The sequence below is a fragment of the Vigna unguiculata genome, chromosome 4, assembly GCF_037176805.1.
Source record: "Vigna unguiculata cultivar grain cowpea cultivar isolate G323 ecotype 2 chromosome 4, ASM3717680v1, whole genome shotgun sequence".
Taxonomy (NCBI): domain Eukaryota; kingdom Viridiplantae; phylum Streptophyta; class Magnoliopsida; order Fabales; family Fabaceae; genus Vigna; species Vigna unguiculata.
In genome coordinates, this window is record NC_140795.1 from 4,846,913 (window position 1) to 4,861,323 (window position 14,411).

General features: G+C 27.2%; 1 protein-coding gene and 1 long non-coding RNA gene across 2 annotated transcripts; both read right to left on the reverse strand.

The window, feature by feature from the left end:
- Nucleotides 1-2,959: 2,959 nt before the first annotated feature.
- On the reverse strand, nucleotides 2,960-6,634 carry LOC114182560 (putative serine/threonine-protein kinase PBL11). Its single transcript, XM_028069448.2, has 6 exons — nucleotides 6,436-6,634; nucleotides 5,101-5,405; nucleotides 4,846-4,981; nucleotides 4,463-4,602; nucleotides 4,254-4,377; nucleotides 2,960-3,613 (listed from the first exon to the last, which is right to left on the reverse strand). The coding sequence occupies exons 1-6, from the start codon at nucleotides 6,632-6,634 to the stop codon at nucleotides 3,078-3,080; spliced, it is 1,440 nt and encodes a 479-aa protein (XP_027925249.2). The 3' UTR covers nucleotides 2,960-3,077.
- A 6,798-nt stretch (nucleotides 6,635-13,432) lies between these two features.
- Nucleotides 13,433-13,940, reverse strand: LOC114181436 (uncharacterized). The gene is made up of 3 exons (XR_003603819.2): nucleotides 13,919-13,940; nucleotides 13,674-13,723; nucleotides 13,433-13,561 (listed from the first exon to the last, which is right to left on the reverse strand). It is a non-coding gene; the product is annotated as an uncharacterized LOC114181436 (long non-coding RNA).
- Nucleotides 13,941-14,411: the final 471 nt, after the last annotated feature.

Consider the following 14,411-nt stretch of genomic DNA (forward strand, 5'->3'; position numbering starts at 1 on the left):
GACATGTCAAATGCATTTCAGGTTGATAATTAAGTTGTTACTACCGTTTGACATATTTTTATTTCGATGTTAGTTTGAAAAAATCATTTAACAAACTCAAAAAAATTAATGTTATTGCATTTATATAATTATATAATTTTTTTTTAAAATTTAAGGACTAAAATTAACAAAATTTGAAACATAGACAAATTTTAATTTGAGGTCCAATTTTATGACTAAAATCATATTTAACCGAAAAAAAAAACTCCTTAAAAAAACTTAATTTTGAATTTATTTCCCCCTTTTTTACACCTCAATCTGATATAAGAAATGATTCTTTTTTGTCATGTCTGACCTGTTTTATTTATTTTTGTTTCTACTTCCTTTCCATATCTTCTTAATACATCTAAAGACATAAATAAATATCCCTGAGTTATTCGGTTTGATTTTTTAAACGATGGATAAGGATAATTTGTTTTATTAAACATGTTTAAATTTGATAATAAATTAATTATTAACTATCTTATGTGTCTAGTTTCCCCATTTTGTAATAAAATTTTATCAGACTTTTTTTGTTAAAAAAATTATTATTGAGTAGACGCACATTAATTGTAATAAATATTTTTAAATAATCAATGAATACATTTTTTTAATTGATATAGAGTTTATAAGAGAAGAGAAAAATGACACTTTCGCAAAGACTTTTTTTATGAGATAAGTATTTAAGCTCTTATTTATTTAATTATATATAAGGTATTTATAAAATGTGTGTGTGCTAGTTTTAGATTTTGTTAGAAAAGGATATTTGTATTTAATCTTTAGATTGCGAATAGTATATTAAGTGGTGGGTATAGTAAAAGATACTGGGCCTTGAGGTTTGGGTTGAAATAAACTTATAACTCAAAATAAAAGAAAGTGACGTTAGTAAGTGAATGAGTACTAATAGTAATCTAAAAAATTTCTGGAAAAGCAAAACTTTTGATTTTTGATTCTCTCTTATTCCATCTTTCTGCCCCTCTTACAAACTTTAGAACTTATTATTATTGTTGGCTTCCTTTATTGAACTCAACCTTAGTTAAAGTGTAGAATATCTATACATATTTTTTTTGGGTTAAATATGTTGTTGGTCCCTCAAGTTTCAGTGAAATTTAGAATTAGTCCCTCTTCAAAATTTTTGACTAATTTAATCCTTCATCTTAAAAATTGCGTGAATTTATTCCTTTTAACTAAATTTTGTTAAGTTTTATCTGACGTTTCAAGTGCATTTCATGATAGTATTTGAATTATTTACACCGTTTGACACATTTTCGCTTCAATGTTAACTCAAATAATATCACAAAATACGTTTAAAATATCAAATAAACTTAACAAAATTTGGCAAGAAGGACTAAATCTATGCATTTCTAAAGATGAACGACTAAATTGGTATAAAGTTTTGAAGAGTGACTAATTCCAAAATTCACTAAAATTTGAGGGACCAAAACATATTTAACCTTATTTTTTTTCTTTGATAATATTATTTTCATCCTTCCTTTTTTTTTTTCAATTTTTATCTCTTCCTCTAAATTTTGGAATTGTGGGTTGTGGGGGAATTTTGTGTTTGGATTTGATTGTGGTGTGTTGTAAATATTTAACACGATTAAAGGATTTTCGGAGTTCTACGCAAGAAAATCATTAAATATATATGAATTTATAGAGACAAAAAATAATTAGATAATATTTTATAAATTAAAAATTATTAATATTTAAAATTATCTTTTTTATAAATTAAAAATTATAATTTGTTTGTAAATTAAAATTTAAATTAATTTTTAACATTAGTTACTAAAGTTTTAACTACTAAAAAATTAGTGTCTAAGTTAGTTTTTAATTTTAAATTAGAGGTTAATATAGAATCAATATAGTAAGTAGCAAAAATCTTGATAACTAATGATACGTATCATTTTAGACTCTAATTCACAAATCAATTATAATTTTTTATTTATTATAGAGACATTTTACATGCCAATAATTTTTAGATTATAAAATGATATTTAACTTAGTTAATCTATTTAACTCAATTAATATAGTAACTAAATATTTATGTCTCTAAAATTAGTTGTTATTTAATGATTTTTTTTTTAGTGTTCTTTGCTTATCATCTTCAATATTAGTTTTCATGCAAAGTTATCTTTATTGCTCATGCCAATTTAAGTTTCATTGATTATTGCAAGTTGTTTGCTGTAAGGCCTTCTTTTGGTAAATCAATTCTATTTTTGTAAATTAAGAAGAATAATTAATTTTATATTGTTTGTTGTCATTCATAATCATTTTCTACACTACAAGAAAATATTTTATTAGCAATCAATTTTAGTGATAAAAAATAATTAGTTATTGTACTAACCAATTTAAATACTAATTTATAAACTAAAAATTATTGGTAACTAAAATAGTTTCTAAATCGATGCATATAGTAAATTAATCTTTAAATTAGTTACTAACATTAGTTATCAAAGTTTTAGTTATAAAAAAAATTGATCTCTAAATTTGTATATAAATTGGCCACTAATGGGACAAGTTTAGAAATCATTTTTTTTTTGTAGCTAAAATATTGATAACTAATATTAGATATCAATTTAGAGACTAATTCACTATAATGACCAATTTAAAAACTATTTTAGTTACTACTAATTTTTAGTTTATAAATTATATCTAAATTGGCTATTATAATGACTTATTATTTTTTTATCACTAATTAACTTGATCATTAATAAGATATTTTCTTGTAGTGTTACAATCTACTATAAATCAGATTAAAAAAATTGAAGATAAAAGTACATTGTGGATGACTTGATCTCTCTTTGAATACAAGAGCTTGTGTTGTGTTGGTTCTAAGTGAAATTTTTTATTTAGAGACATATAAATATAGTAGTTCCTATCAAATATGGAAATATTATAATCATTTGTAATAGAGGAAAACAAAAAGGTGAGAGAATGACTTCATACTTTAAATTAACTACAAAATGAAATTCGATAACATGATAAAAAAAATGGTTATATGCACAAGAAACTCAAGATTAGGGTTTGAAGAAAGTCCAACCCTAGACGATATAAATGGATTAAGGTTCAACACTAGGATTATGAGGAGATGGAGTCAGAGGACTTTCTTGGCCCATTGGTGAGGCCTGAAAACGCCGTGGAACATTTGGTTCCGAAGCAGTTCTGAGGCCGTACTTGTTAACACCACTACCACTGCCACCACCATGGTTGGAGGGACCAACATGGATTCTCCCAAGTGAGGTTGAAGGGATCGAAGGTGAAGTTGAAGGACCAGAATGTGTGCCATCATCACGAGCCAATAAAGACTTCAACTCACCAACCACTTCACTCATCAATGGTCTTGCACTTGGATCATGGCGAACACACTCAACGGCTAACCTCATTGCCCTATATGCATGCCTAATTGGATATTGCCCTTCAAATCTAGGGTCCATCACATAGTGAAAATTTTCTTTCCTCCTTATTCGAGGACGCAACCAATCCACCAAGTTTTTCTCTTTTGTAGGCCTCATTTGATCCACAGCTCTTCTTCCTGTCAGCATTTCAAGGAGAACCATCCCAAAGCTATAAACGTCACTCTTCGCTGTAAGGTGCCCTGTGTCAAAAACATTTTTAATCTTAACCAAACAGAAGAGAATATTCTAATTAACAAATGTAGAGTTAAATATGTTTTTTGTCCCTTAACTTTTAACGAAGATTGAAATTAATCACTCTTCGAAACTTTAGACCACTTTAGTCTCATGTCTTTATAAGTGGTGGGTCTAGTTTTTTAACCAAATTTTGTTAAGTGTATTTGACTTTTCAAACATGTTTCTCAGTTAACATTGAAACAGAAATATATCAAACGGTATAAGCAACTCAAATGCTAGCATGAAATATGTTTGAAACGTCAAATAAACTTAATAAAATTTGATTAAAAGAACTAAATCCATATATTTATAAATTTGAGGAACTAAATTAGACCAAAGTTTCGAAAAAAACCAATTTCACATTTCACTGAAAAGTTAAAGGAACAAAATCATACTTAACCCACAGATTCACCATGTTGTTCTAGTCATTCAATCAACAATACAATTTATAAGTTCATATTCTTAACAGTTGAACACAAAACAGATAAAAACGACTATTCATCTTCGAAGAGGAGTCCACACTTGAAGACTGAATTTTTTTCAAGGCTAGAAGCTATATCAGATGCATGAACCATAACATTGATGAGATTTTGAAAATATACTAACCTGTCAACACATACTCAGGGGCTATGTAACCTTCTGTTCCCATAACCTCTGTAGAGACATGATTTTTACCTCCCACTGGAGCATCTTTTGCAAACCCAAAGTCTGAAAGTTTTGCATTGAAGTCCTGTAACATGTTGATATTAAGTAAACACACTTATATTTTATGTTTAAAATTTGAATACTCATGAATGCAAAGTTAAAATTATTACCTTATCCAATAGGATATTGGATGTCTTGAAATCTCGAAAGATCACTGCCCGTGAAGCTTCCTCATGCAAAAATGTCAAACCATTAGCAGCATCCACTGCAATTTTAATCCTGATACGCCATGGAAGTCGCACATGTCCTCCTGATACATAATAATATTTCTCGTTACTTCTATTTTAAATCCTTATCTCCCAGTACCAGTCAAAAGTCTCACATTGAATAGAAAATACAAAATTAAATATTATATAAAGATGAAAATCCAAAATACCATTAGCTTAATGTTTTGGTATAAAAGTAATGTCAAAGTACTATATTTAAAAAAATGACTAAAATATTGCATTGGTCGATGTATTAGAACCTAAATTTCAATAGAGTTAAAACATACTTTGGAACAGATACTTCTCTAAGCTTCCTCGACTCATGTATTCGTACATGAGTACCCTTTTATCTTCCTCCATGCAATATCCCACCAATCTCACTAGATTCGGATGATAGAGTTCACCCAGATATTTAATTTCAGCCTGCAAAACACAGAACAGTGAAAAGATTCAATTTTTAAACTCAAAAACACAGTCAGAAGAAGTCCTTAAAAGATACAAATGGAAAGTTATAAATTAGGGTTTAGAATGATATCACATACAAGCCATTGTTTATGACCTTGAAATCCATTTGGGTTTAGAGTCTTCACTGCTACCGGAATCCTTGATTCTGATTCTGGTGTTGCTGCACAATTCCCTCTTTCATCAACCCAACCTTTGAACACAGTTCCAAAACCTCCCCTACCAAGAAAACTCCTAGTATCAAAATTCATTGTTGCAATCTGAATATCGAGAAAAGTGAACCTCCTGAGATTGGAAGAAGTTGCAATAAACTCCTGGCCTTCGTTGCTGGATGAGGGTTTCTTTGACCTTTTGCGCCGAACAATATCTTTTCTCACATTTCTTCCTGTTCATTACATAGAAAAAACAAAAAACATCAAAGAAAATTCAATCAACAACATGAAATTGTACATGAACTGGTCGCATTAACTAAATCTAATTCAATTTTGCAACATGCTCAATGTATTTTTTTTTACTAATAAAAAGCCCTTTTTTGATTTTATTAACAACTAATTCCATATACATAAGCGTATGGTATCTATGTAGAATGAGTTCTTCTTCTTTTATAAGAAAGCAATCGATCTTTTGTTTTGGTTTCTCCAAAGATCTAATGAAAAATAAAACAATTTTCAAAATTTATAATACGGATCTTTTCGTATTTTTAATTTTCTTTTTTCCTTTTCTAGATGCATATCTATTACATTTATTTCCTAATTTTAGTTTTATTTTTCTTCTCCCCAAAGGATTGTATGCCCTCAAGGATATAAAAGACTTAAAAAAATGAAAATAAACAAATGGGTCTTAATATAAAATCCCAAATCAGAATTTGTTGAAGATCTCATGTCTCATATGAGTGAAGACCTTATTTTAATAATAAACTAATTTATATGGTTTAATTAAGTTTAAATTTTCTATCTTGATATGATATTAGAGACATAAGAGTTTATCTTAGTCGACATTTAAGTCGATCTCCATCCATTATTAGGTTGTCACCGATTTCTACACTCGATTTCATATCAATTAGAGATAATACCAAATTATAATATATGAGAAGGAACAAAACTTATTTTATTGAGTCAATTTTTTAAAATTGAATTAAACTTAAACACGAATTCATATAATGGACTGATTAAACTGGATTTTGATGTAAATGGAAATAAGAAAAAGAGATTCAGAAACATAGATAAAAAAAAAGTTGAAAGATGTAATGGCATAGGAAAAAAAAATTGAGGATTTTGAGTTGTGTACACCCATATGGAGAGAGAAAAAACTAAAAGAAATAGAAATAATAATGTGAAAAATTAAATAAGGTAATAAGAAGACAACGATTGGAAAAAGGGTGAACTATGAGAAGAATGGTTCAACAAGTTACATACCTTCACCATCTTTGCTTTTGTCACCAGAAGTTCCTTTCTCTTTTGAACTCAGAAGCATGCAACCTAGAAAAATCTTCAATTTCTTCCAAAAACTTGAGCCTTCTTTAATGGCACCTTGAGCAACATCTTTGTTTTTGTTTCCTCCGTTGGATTTACCAGCACTCATGGAACCAGCTTCAGTACCACCAATGCTCCCCATACTTCAAAAAAAAAAAAACAAAAATTCACACACAAATTTTAGCACAAAATTATTAAAGATGACAAGAAAGAAGAGAAAATTCTAGGGTTTTCTGATGAATGAAAGGAAAACCTTGGAAATAGAAATGCTAGTGTCAAATTATCTTGTGATGCTTCAGAACTTAATATATGAGATGTGAAAGAAAGAAGAACAAGGAGTGTTTGTTTATATAGAACCTGTATTTAGCAATGGATGCTTAGATATTTAATATGGGTCAATGTATAAACATTTATTATTATTATTATTACCAATTAATAATATTAAATAAATAAACAAAATTATAAATGATGAATTTAATGCTGACATATTATTTCAGGGCCATTCACTACTCTCTCTTTTCTTTTTCTTTTCACAAAATTTAAAGAAATGTCTAACTGCTCTATTTTTAATCCAGTTTTAAATACGTTATTTATCTTACTTCTTTTACTTTGTTTCCTCTTTCATATTTAAACAGTTTTCAAGGCACAATAAACACGAAAATAAAGGGTATAATTGAAAATAAAATTGTGTTATATTGAAATTTTAAACATGATAAATAAAAAAGGAACAAGTTTTTGTTAAAAAAAAAATATTACAGAGGAATAGAGATAGGGGAGTTTTTCAAGTCGTTGAGTAAAAAATATCACCTGTTTTCTTTTTTTTTTTTACTATACGAATTAATGTCTAAATATTTCTCAAGATTTTATCTCGGATTAATTAGGATCGATATATTAAGTAAAATATAATAAAGAAATATTTCTGCTAAGATAAAAAAGAAGTGAGATGAACTTGTTGCAACGAATAACACTCTCTCCATTTTAAAATAACCCTTGTTTTATTTATGGTCATCAAATTGATGAATGTTTTCAAATTTAAATGAAATTTATTTATTTTTATTTGTCTCCAAATAAAATATATTAATTTTTGTAATTTGTAGTGGATAAATTTGTTGAGGAAAGTGGTGGACTCACTTTAGTAATAAAATTATTTTAATAAATCATTCATGGTTAATTTTAATCAGGATGAAAAAACTTAAATATTATTAGGGAGAATAATAAATTATGTGTGATACTAATTGGAATTTTAAGATGTTCAGAGGGTAAGATGGACAAATTATAAAGATAAAAGTAACTCTCCCACATATATTACTTTAAAGACAACATTTATTATTCAATAAAAATTACAAAATTATAAGTCTCCCACTTTATTAATGAGTCTAAAATTGTAGATTTAACGGAAGTAATAGATAAACTGTGCTCAAATGTGTTAAACAATAGTAAAGTACAATAAAAAGTCTAAAAACAACTGGTACACACTCATCAAAATTATTAAAGCTAGAGAAAAATAAATCAGAAAATTTAATAAATTATCCAAGATCATTAGGAAGACAGAAATTTCAATATTAAAGTAATTTTTAATTACAATAAATTTAAATTGAAATAAAAACCAAAAAAATGTAATAAATAATTTAATTTAGATTACACTAAACGAGAAAAATTAAATATTTTTCTCAGTTTAGATGAAAAGTATTAAACAATATTAGAGAGAGTATATGGAGAGCATTTGTTTTGACTGATTCAAGTGAAACGCTCATTTCCAAAAGAGATTTTGTGCGTTATGCATGAAAAAGTAGAAAGATGACTTCTGGCAATGGAAATAATGAATGAAACACTTAAAGGACCATAAAAATGCAATTAATGCATCTCAAATACATAAAAGAATTGTCATAAATTCAGTTTCGTAAGAGGAGGTTGAGTGGGGTGGAACATGGTTGGTAGAAGAGTGGAGAATGGGAAAATCTTTTAATCACTAAAATTTCTTTTCTTGAATATAAAACATTATATTAATTTTAAATATTTATATGGTGGGCAGAGATATAAAAAAAATCAGTACCCGTGAGTACTTGTGGATAAAATCTGTAACGAATAGAAAATTAATATTAAAAATGGATACTCGTTGGATAACGATTATGAATATTTTTTATACTCGCTTGTTAACGAAATTGATACAAATATTATAGTATATGTATCCGTAGATATCTATATTACTATACTCTATTTTAAATAAAAAAAATGATTAAAACATTAACACATTGAGTTTGAATGAGTTATGTTTTATCAATTGGTTTTAAAAAAATTTCATTTATTTTTAAATTGTCGTTCAACATTATTTAAATGGTTATTTGCACTCTTTGAAATTTATAAATGTTATGCATTATATTTTTATTGGAATTTATGATTAAATTTTGTTGTTAAATATTAAAGTTTTCTTTTTGTAAATATCCGCAAATACCGTGAATATTAAAAAAAAATGTAAGTACCCACATAACATAATGAATACCCAAACAAACATAGATATAGATACGAGACAACTATTTATCCAGCAGTTACCGTATGGAGGAGCTACTATTTGTATCCAACCCGTCCCATTTACATCCTAGCAGTGGGATGATTTTTTCTTTTTTTTTAGTTTTAAAATGTAAAATTATTTTTAAATTTTTTTTTATCAATAACAATAAATATAATAAAAAGATAATTATAATACAAATATATGAAATGAATTGTAAATGATCTAATGTACCATGTACGAGAGAATCGGCCTAACCAACTCTAAGTCGATATTATTTATTTGTAAACTTTTTAATAAATAAATATTTATATTTATTATTAGTCGATATTAATACAATTTACTTAATGTTACTTTAATTATATTTACAATTTGTGAATGATTTTTTAATAATATAAATAAATGCGATCAAGATTATAACACTAGAATATTTTTTTGAGTGAAAGTAATATTTAATCTTTCATAGACAATTACTTACTCAATATTAACACTCTCACAGTCTCCATGTTACTATACTTTCCTATGTTACTAGCATGATACCGTGCCTACGCACGGGTCTATATTTTTATTTGTATATGAATTTATTTGTGTTACATTTTAAAATTGATATAATAATTAATATATAAAAGAATAATAGTATTATATAGGGTCTATATTTTTATTTGTATATGAATTTATTTGTGTTACATTTTAAAATTGATATAATAATTAATATATAAAAGAATAATAGTGTTATATAGTTAAAATTTGTTATTGTAAACTTTGGTCCCGTATAAAATAAAAACACTAAAATTGTTAAGACTACTAATAATTATAATAACAATACTATTAATAATAAGAAAAAAAAATACCAACAAAAAATAAAATTATACTGCATTGTTAACTTTTGATTTAGAAGATAGTGTTGGCTAATAAATAGTAAAATAACACTCAATCCACCCTATTCGATAGAGTCCTATCAACATTTCATTTTTTGGTTTAAAATTTAATATAATGCATAAATTTATTTAAATTCCTAATTCATACCATACTTAAATCCTAGTACACATATATATATATATATATATATATATATATATATATATATATTATATATATATAAAAGATATTGTTATCAAACATTAACTCTCAATTAATTGTTTGGTACGACACACATGTTTTATGAGTTAGTTATATATTATATTAAAAATGAAATGTATATGTACTTATAATTGTTAAAATAAAATATAGGTATACTGTGAACTTTGGTATCGTGTAAAGTATTGTCCACACATGAATAATCAATTTAAAGAAAAATGGAGAAATACAAACATATTTTGAGATGATATCTCTATTAAAAAAAGTTAGAGAAGCCTGAAATTGATGTTAAAAATTTTAAACAAAAATACATGCATATGTTGTTATCAACATAGACATTGTATTTATAATAAAAGTTAAACATAATATAACAAATATGAAAGTATTATAGTAATTAATTTTGTTTTTAATATTCAATAAATAATTAATTTTGATTTTAATTTTGTTTTTAGAAGTTTCTTCACACTACGTATATCTGTAAAGGTTACTTAGAAATTTAGAACTTAAAAAAGACAAACAATTTTAAGGATATATGTATATAAACAATAATTAATACTTTAGAGAATATATAAAAGGTAAAAGTTATTTTTATTACAATTATAAAATATAGTTTTAATTTAAAAGAAAACTTATCACCTTTTTCTGCGAACTATTTAAAATAATTAGTAATCTGATCTTTTGTGATTCAGATTTATTTTTGAAAAACTTATATAAAACATTCTAAAATAAAATTATAATTGTCTTTTTAATGTAAATCAAAAATGAGTTTTTCATGAAAAATAAATAACTAAAATAAACCGAACACTTAATTTTGCTGACAAACAATAACTTACGAAATTCATTTACATTTAAGAATATGAACGCACATGAACGTTGTTTTTACTATCGAAATCTGAAACTTATGAAGCTTTATGTATTTGCTTCATGGCAATTTCTAATATTTCTTGCTCCATCTTTATTTTATTCTTGATGTATTTTGCTCTTTCTATAAATGTAATCACAAAAACCACGTCAGTGAGGCTAAATGAATCACTTAAGAAAATTATATCTTCCTTGCTCAATATTCTAATGTCTTCTACCTTTTAGAAAAACAGCGGGAAAATATTTAGTATTGTCAAATTAAGTCATATCATGGTTTATAATAAGTAATTCTGAAATCTACAATTCAATTTCTTCAACAATAAAAAAAGAGAATAAGGACAGGAATATAAATGGAAGCTATAGTTTTCTCTCATCCAATTCTTCAAATGTATACCATTTCTTTAACAAATTCATTCATTTTCACTCAATACAATGCATACAAACGCCAACAAATTAGGGAAAGGGATAGAGAGTATTGTTCAAAAAAACTTTCAACTACCACAACAAATGGCAAATTACAGAGGAGGATGGACGCATGTTGTAGACTGTAACACTTCTGAAGCACTTTTGTACACAGGGTAACTTCTCTATTCATTCAAATCAATCCATCGGATCCTCTTGGAAAACCTAAATTTCCTAATTCAGCTTCTCTTATTTAGAATGATGGAAATCATTCGCGTGAAGTTTGGTTCTGCTTGATCAAGGCATAGGCATCACTATATATAGCCACCACGTTAGAGAAGACAGCCAAGACTATCATAACAATAGATAAAATCTTGTCTAATCTAGTTGCAATGTTGTAGCAATCCTTGCACGGTTAAAATGATGGTTGGAAATACATTAAACAGGTATCAACATAGGCCAAAATCAAATTCTTAGCATGAATATATAGAAAGAATCAATAAGGGAGACTTACAACAATTAGAAGACTTTCTTCAATCTCTATTAGTACTCCTTGAACATTTCCATTCTGTAAAGATTACATGCTTGGATAACCAAAACAATGGTGAATGCAATGTTAACCATCAAGTTTTCAACTACCAGAACAATCTATTGATCAAGAAAAAAGGAACTGAAAACATATTTATAAATAAAAGAACATGTTGTGTTTGGAATTGAAATAGCAGGATTCTCATGGGCTTATTCATATATTTGATTCGACAATAGTTGCACCAAAGTGAAAATTGTTGGCTATTTAACTCCATATGATTTCATCTAGCATGTAGGTGACTGTTTTAAATAAAGAGAAATATTTAAAAATGAAAGAAAAAAAATCAGTAATATGCAGGACACAATGTTAGATAAAAGTCAATAAAAAGAAGTTAGGAAGAAAGGTTGTAACCTTTATAAAATGAGATACTCATGGAAAATGGCCTTTTTTCCATATCATTGGTAGCCTGAGAAAATAGTAAGGTAAAACAGGGAGAGAAGTTATGGAACCCTCCCAAACTGTTCATAAAAAAATTATGATTAAACAACACTATATTTTTATCAATAGACAACACTATATTAGAAATAAAATAGTAAAAATGATAAAAGTCCACCTTTGGAACTCTTTGTGATTTCATGCAAGACCTTCTCCTTATCAAGCAATAACTTTTGCAGTTTTGGAATATTGTCCTCAAGTTTTGGTATCAAATCAGTGGATTGCCCTTTTTCATAAGGGCTTCAATTTTGGATGAATCCTGACATACAAAGTAGAAACAAAAGAATTATATGTCTCGTTGCAATGAACTATGACTTGCTTCTCTACCTTTTCTAGTTTATCCTCTAGCTTTTTTATCTTCTGACTTATGTGCTTAAAATCTTTCTAGTAGTTAACATCATGCCTTTCAAACTCCTTGAACTCTTCCTTACACTTCCTCATATCATTGTCTAACTCCTGAAAATGAAAGAAGTTAATAATGACAAGATTACCACCTCAAAAGCTTATTATTAAGAATTAATGCACAACAATATAACTATGAAAACTGATTCAATTACAAAATCCATGTCATTCAAACGTTTTGTCTTTTCGTATAGTTGTTGTGCTTAGTTTCAAGCTCTTTGAGAGTTTGTTTACTTTCTTCATTTTATCCCTAAAATATGATATCACGAAGTCCTTCATGAGAGAAGAATACAAATTCAACAATATGATATCTACATAAATTACTCTAATTTTAGTTGCAGTTAAGGCATGGAAAAAATCAAAGTTGCATTTAAGGAAAAAAGTTGCAGTAATTTTAGCTGATAACTCATCACAAAAAGTGAAGCCAAGGTTAAACAATGTATGTACTTCATTGAAAGACACAAAGTTCCTCACATTCTCCAACAAAAAAAATACCTTGGCTAGAAATAATCAACAAATGATAAGAAACGCAAATATCATCTCATATTGGACTTTACTCCATCTGCTCTAGCTAAACCTATTCATCCCAGAGAAACCCTGGAGCAAAGACAACACATTATTGAAAAATTACCCAATAATATATTCATTAGCAAAATAAATAAAAAAGCCAACAGCTAGGGAGACCTTCATGGAGGACCCCATCAATGAAATCAACTTGTCTAAGCATTGGTAAACTATTTCTTTCCTTCTCATCAAGCTTTGCAACCAATTTTGTGGCCTCAATAAGGATCAAGCTTCTATAAGACAACAATAAAGATCAATTAATAATTGAAGCATTAATTTAAAAAGATTAAGTTAAACTATCTAAATGAATCATGCCTTCAACATATGCATGAGGAAGCTGCTTACTATATAGACCCACATGTGGATGTTGTCATCCTTTGGAATCCATGCATATCCTATATGTCACCAACAACATTTCACAAAAAAAAAAAGAGCTTAAATCAGTTTGAAAGAATTAGCAACATTTTACTTTGACATCCCCTTTGTCAACAACACTACAAAAGTTCAGAAAAAGAAAAAAATGAGAAGCATTTGAAGCATAAAAAAAAGACTAAAACTAAAATCTTTTTTAATCTTTTTTTGCAAACCACCTTAAATCCTTGCCTCCAAGCCTTGTTTCTCCAAACCTGAAAAATTCAAAACCAAAAGTTCTCAAAAAATTAACCCAAAATTTCTTTAAAGATTTAACCTTTCTTCAACTTTCTTTAAAAGGGAATCAACAGAACACAAAAATTTTAGCTCATAACGTGATAGAACTTGGAATGTTGGATAAGTGGAGGATAAGGAACCTGCAATGTTGGCTAAAATGAAAACTTGAAGTACTTCCCATTCCAGTTTTAGTACTGTAAATATTACGAAACAAAAAATTAAACCACAAAATAAATATAAAATATAAAAGATTAAAAAAAGTACTTTTGCTTGATCGGAGCCGGAACCATTGAATACCAAAATAAAAAGTTTATACATTCAATCCTGCACCATAAAAACTTCAGTTAATAAACAATCCCGTAAAACCATAAGTTTAAGAAGAATGGAAAGTCTAAAAATTGAAACTATAAAGAATAAAAAAATAAAAAAAGATGT

What these genes read in the sequence shown, in the direction of transcription:
- LOC114182560 (XM_028069448.2), bottom strand. Translation starts at nt 6,634, where the DNA reads ATGGGGAGCATTGGTGGTACTGAAGCTGGTTCCATGAGTGCTGGTAAA. An exon ending in AAGGTCATAAACAATGGCTT is followed by an intron (nt 4,982 to 5,100) that starts GTATGTGATATC and finishes TGTGTTTTGCAG; the next exon opens with GCTGAAATTAAATATCTGGG. An exon ending in CCAATATCCTATTGGATAAG is followed by an intron (nt 4,378 to 4,462) that starts GTAATAATTTTA and finishes AACATGTTACAG; the next exon opens with GACTTCAATGCAAAACTTTC.